The 3,234-nt window shown below is 65.6% G+C and overlaps 1 protein-coding gene across 1 annotated transcript; it reads right to left on the bottom strand.

Annotated features, from left to right (window-relative positions):
* Positions 1–53: 53 nt before the first annotated feature.
* Positions 54–2,946, bottom strand: MNEG_15269 (AP-2 complex subunit mu; the record flags this gene model as incomplete). The annotated part of the gene is made up of 7 exons (XM_014036260.1): positions 54–74; positions 410–532; positions 851–1,039; positions 1,436–1,472; positions 1,806–1,870; positions 2,210–2,337; positions 2,808–2,946. 7 exons carry the CDS (start codon positions 2,944–2,946, stop codon positions 54–56), a joined length of 702 nt encoding a protein of 233 aa, XP_013891714.1.
* Between the last annotated feature and the right edge of the window lie 288 nt (positions 2,947–3,234).

Genomic DNA, 3,234 nt, shown 5'->3' with positions numbered 1-3,234 from the left:
GTGGGACGTCGTGGCCGGCCAGGGGCATGCATGAGGCGCGGGGCGGAAGCTATTCAGCAAGAGATCTGGGATAGCTGCCGCCGCGGCAGGGGCAGCAGCAGCGAGCGCGCCCCTGCAAGGGGGGGTTGTGTGTCAGGGCCAAGGTGTCTAGTCTACAAGGCGCGAGGGATGTGCGCGCAGCAGCGCCGGGCCTTCCAACCACACCCTGTGCAACAGCAAGGCCGAGCTGCTGGGGTTCAGGAGGCGACCCCCCGATCTGGTGCCAGCTCGCCTGAAACCGCCCACCAGCGGTTTCATCCATGCCGACTTACCCAAAACGCCCCTAAGCGCCCCTCAACCCCTAAAAAGCGCCCCCTCTCTCCCTCCCGCCTCGCCCTAAATCCCCAACCCCCGGCCCCTGGCCCCGCACCTGGAAAGACATGCTGATGGGGGGCCGCACCCAGGGCTTGGCCTCCTTGGTAGTGGACACCAGCACCACCTCGGCCCGCAGACCGTGCTCAGTGCCGCCGGCAAACCGCCGCACCTTCCACACCTTTGGGGGGGGAGGGGTGGCGAGAGGGGCGCGCGAGCGCGCAACCACGCATGCTCAGGGCTGCAAGGTCCCACAAGCGCGGAGGCCCTTGATCTCGTTGGTCAAAGTGAGGTGCCAAGGCCGCTGCAAGGAACAACGTGCGCAGCAATCGCGAAAGTGCCGGCCGCCGTCCCCCAACGACTCGACCCGCCGCCGACCCGTAGCGCGCAAGTGGGCCGCCCCCGTCCCCGCAGGAGGCACAGCTGTGGCCGCCCAGCCGGGCCACGCGGCAGCGGCAGCAGCGGAAACTGTGTCCCAGGCGACCGGCGCGGTGCTCACGATGGCCCTCTTTGTGGCGTCGTACTTGGCTTTGCCCGTGGTCACGCGTATAATGGCTTTCGCGGTGTTGTCCGGCACGGGCACCAGCACCACCACGGACAGCGCAAACATCTTGGGGCCGAAGAGGGACTTGACTGTCACGTTGGCCTCCATGCGGGTGCGGCCCAGCTCCTTGATGACCGGCATGACCTTGGGGTGGGTGTGAGTGTGAGAGAGAGCGCGTGTGTGCGTGTGTGTGTGTGCGTGTGTGTGTGTGCGTGTGTGTGTGTGTGTATGTGTGCGTGCGCGCGTGCGGAAGAGAGAGAGAGTGTGTGTGTATTGGGTAAAAAGGGTGGGTGTGTGAAGGAAGTGGAGGGAGTTCGTGGTGTGAGGGCATAATGCGTACGCACAACCTTGCGGCCCGGGTGCGACTGTGTTGAGGGGCGCTCTCCTTGGCACTCAAGAGCGAACCCAACGCCCAACAGGCTGGGCCTGGGGTGCGGCGAGGACGCAGGTGGGGTCTCCAGGCGAGCCCGGCCGCTGTCCCGGCAACCTCGAAAAGCGTGTCTGTGAGACGCGTCCCGCTTATGCGTCCGTTGCGCCCACCTTGAATGGGACACTGATGCCGTCTGCGCTGCGGTACCTGGGGGTGCAGTGAGCATTGGTAGAGAGGGGGGGGACTCGGCAAGCGGGCAAGGATGGGGGAGCGGGGGGCCGGTTACGCTGGGAGCCCTCTCATGCAGAACTCAGCAGCCGAACGTCCGTTTGCAGCACCCCTGCACGGTGTTGCGCTGGTGTGGTGTTCCATAGTCGGAATCGCAGCCACCTGAAGCCCCTGGACCCCTGTTGATAGGAGGCCACAACGCTGACTCAGCGTGCTCTCGCCAGCAATCCTGCCTGCGATGCCAAGCCCGCGCCCAAGCACCGACCGCACCCTCGGCCCCAGGACCAGCCCCCCCAACCCCGCTGGCCTCACTTCATGAGCTCAAACTCGCCGTCTGGCGGGATGAAGGTCACCACCTGCTGCGCCTCATACGTCCCCTGGCCATCAGGGGGGATCACACGCAAGTGGCGGGAGCAACAGAAGGGGGGAAGGTGGGCGAGGGCGGCCAAAGTAGTTGGCAGGTTTTGCGAGAGGGCTTCTGCGAGAGGGCTTCTGTGGGGATTTGGGAGGGTCCAGGGGTTCTCTGGGGATGAAAGGGTCTGGGACAGCAGCCGCAGCAGCCGGCGCTTGCAGGCACCAGCCGTCAACGCACGCCTCCACTCTCCAGCTTCGGCACCGCCATCCCTGCGACGCCCTCGCTCACACAATCCAGCACTGCGCCTGAGAACACGCGGCGCGGCAGCTGAGCCTGTGGGGAAAGGGAAGCTGCCACTCACCAGGTTGACGCACTGGTGGAAGGTGACGTCCTCAGGAGTGTCACTGAGCCCCAGCCGCAGCTCCGGCATGTCGCTGAGGTGGCACTTCATCAGGATGCGCCCCACCACGTCGCACCGCAGCACGTTGCCTTGTTTGCAGGAAGGTGTTTGTGGTGGTTGGGGGTGAGTGGGCGGTGAGGGGCGCGGGAGCGCGCGAGGGCGCAGCGGTTAGCGGCGTCGGCGGGCCAGGATACGCTGCTTTTTTACGCGGGATGTCACGAGACATGCGAACACCGCATGCGGGGAAAGGGTGGATTCAACCACGGCGCACCCCCATCCAAGGGGGTGTGGGTCAGGGTGTGGGTCTCCCAAGCCCCAACAGTGAATGCCGCTGGACCCACCCAAGGCGCATGCAAGCTCATAATAAGCCCATGCAAACGAGTCACTCTACACACACCCACACAGCTACCATGCAAACACACATGCACACCACTCACCACACACAAAAACCTCACACACACAGCAATCACAACCACGCACGTACGGACACACTCACACGCAAACACACACACGCACGCACACACACACACACACACACACACACACTCGTACCGCTCACCCGTGGCCCCCACCAACAGGTTGACATCCTCCACCACGTCCAAAAACACCTCGTTGGTCTTGTACCGCAGCCCCTCCCGCCGCCACGACACCGCACCCGTCACCGCCAGCGTCGCGCTCTGCGCCTGGCGCGCTGACATGGCCTTGGACTGGGGGGCGCACGCGCGCGCGGGGAAGGGGTGGGGAGCGGCGAGGGCGGGGGGCGCGCGGTGAGGGGAGCACGGGTGCATGATGAGTGGGGATTTTGCAGGGCAACCTCGTTGGTGGGGTGGGCTGGGGAACGACGACCGGGAGGGAGCCCGCGCGGCGCCCCCTGCAGGCCTCAAACTCGTTGGAGCTCTGATGCATGTCGTTCGCGCGCCGCTGCAGTCCCCTGGATGGGCACGCGCACGCCGACCAAGGCCCGCCGCAAGCAGGAGGGTCCCGTA

This window comes from Monoraphidium neglectum, assembly GCF_000611645.1.
Source record: "Monoraphidium neglectum strain SAG 48.87 unplaced genomic scaffold scaffold05179, whole genome shotgun sequence".
In the NCBI taxonomy this organism is placed as follows: domain Eukaryota; kingdom Viridiplantae; phylum Chlorophyta; class Chlorophyceae; order Sphaeropleales; family Selenastraceae; genus Monoraphidium; species Monoraphidium neglectum.
This window is presented reverse-complemented; position numbering and strand designations above follow the sequence as displayed.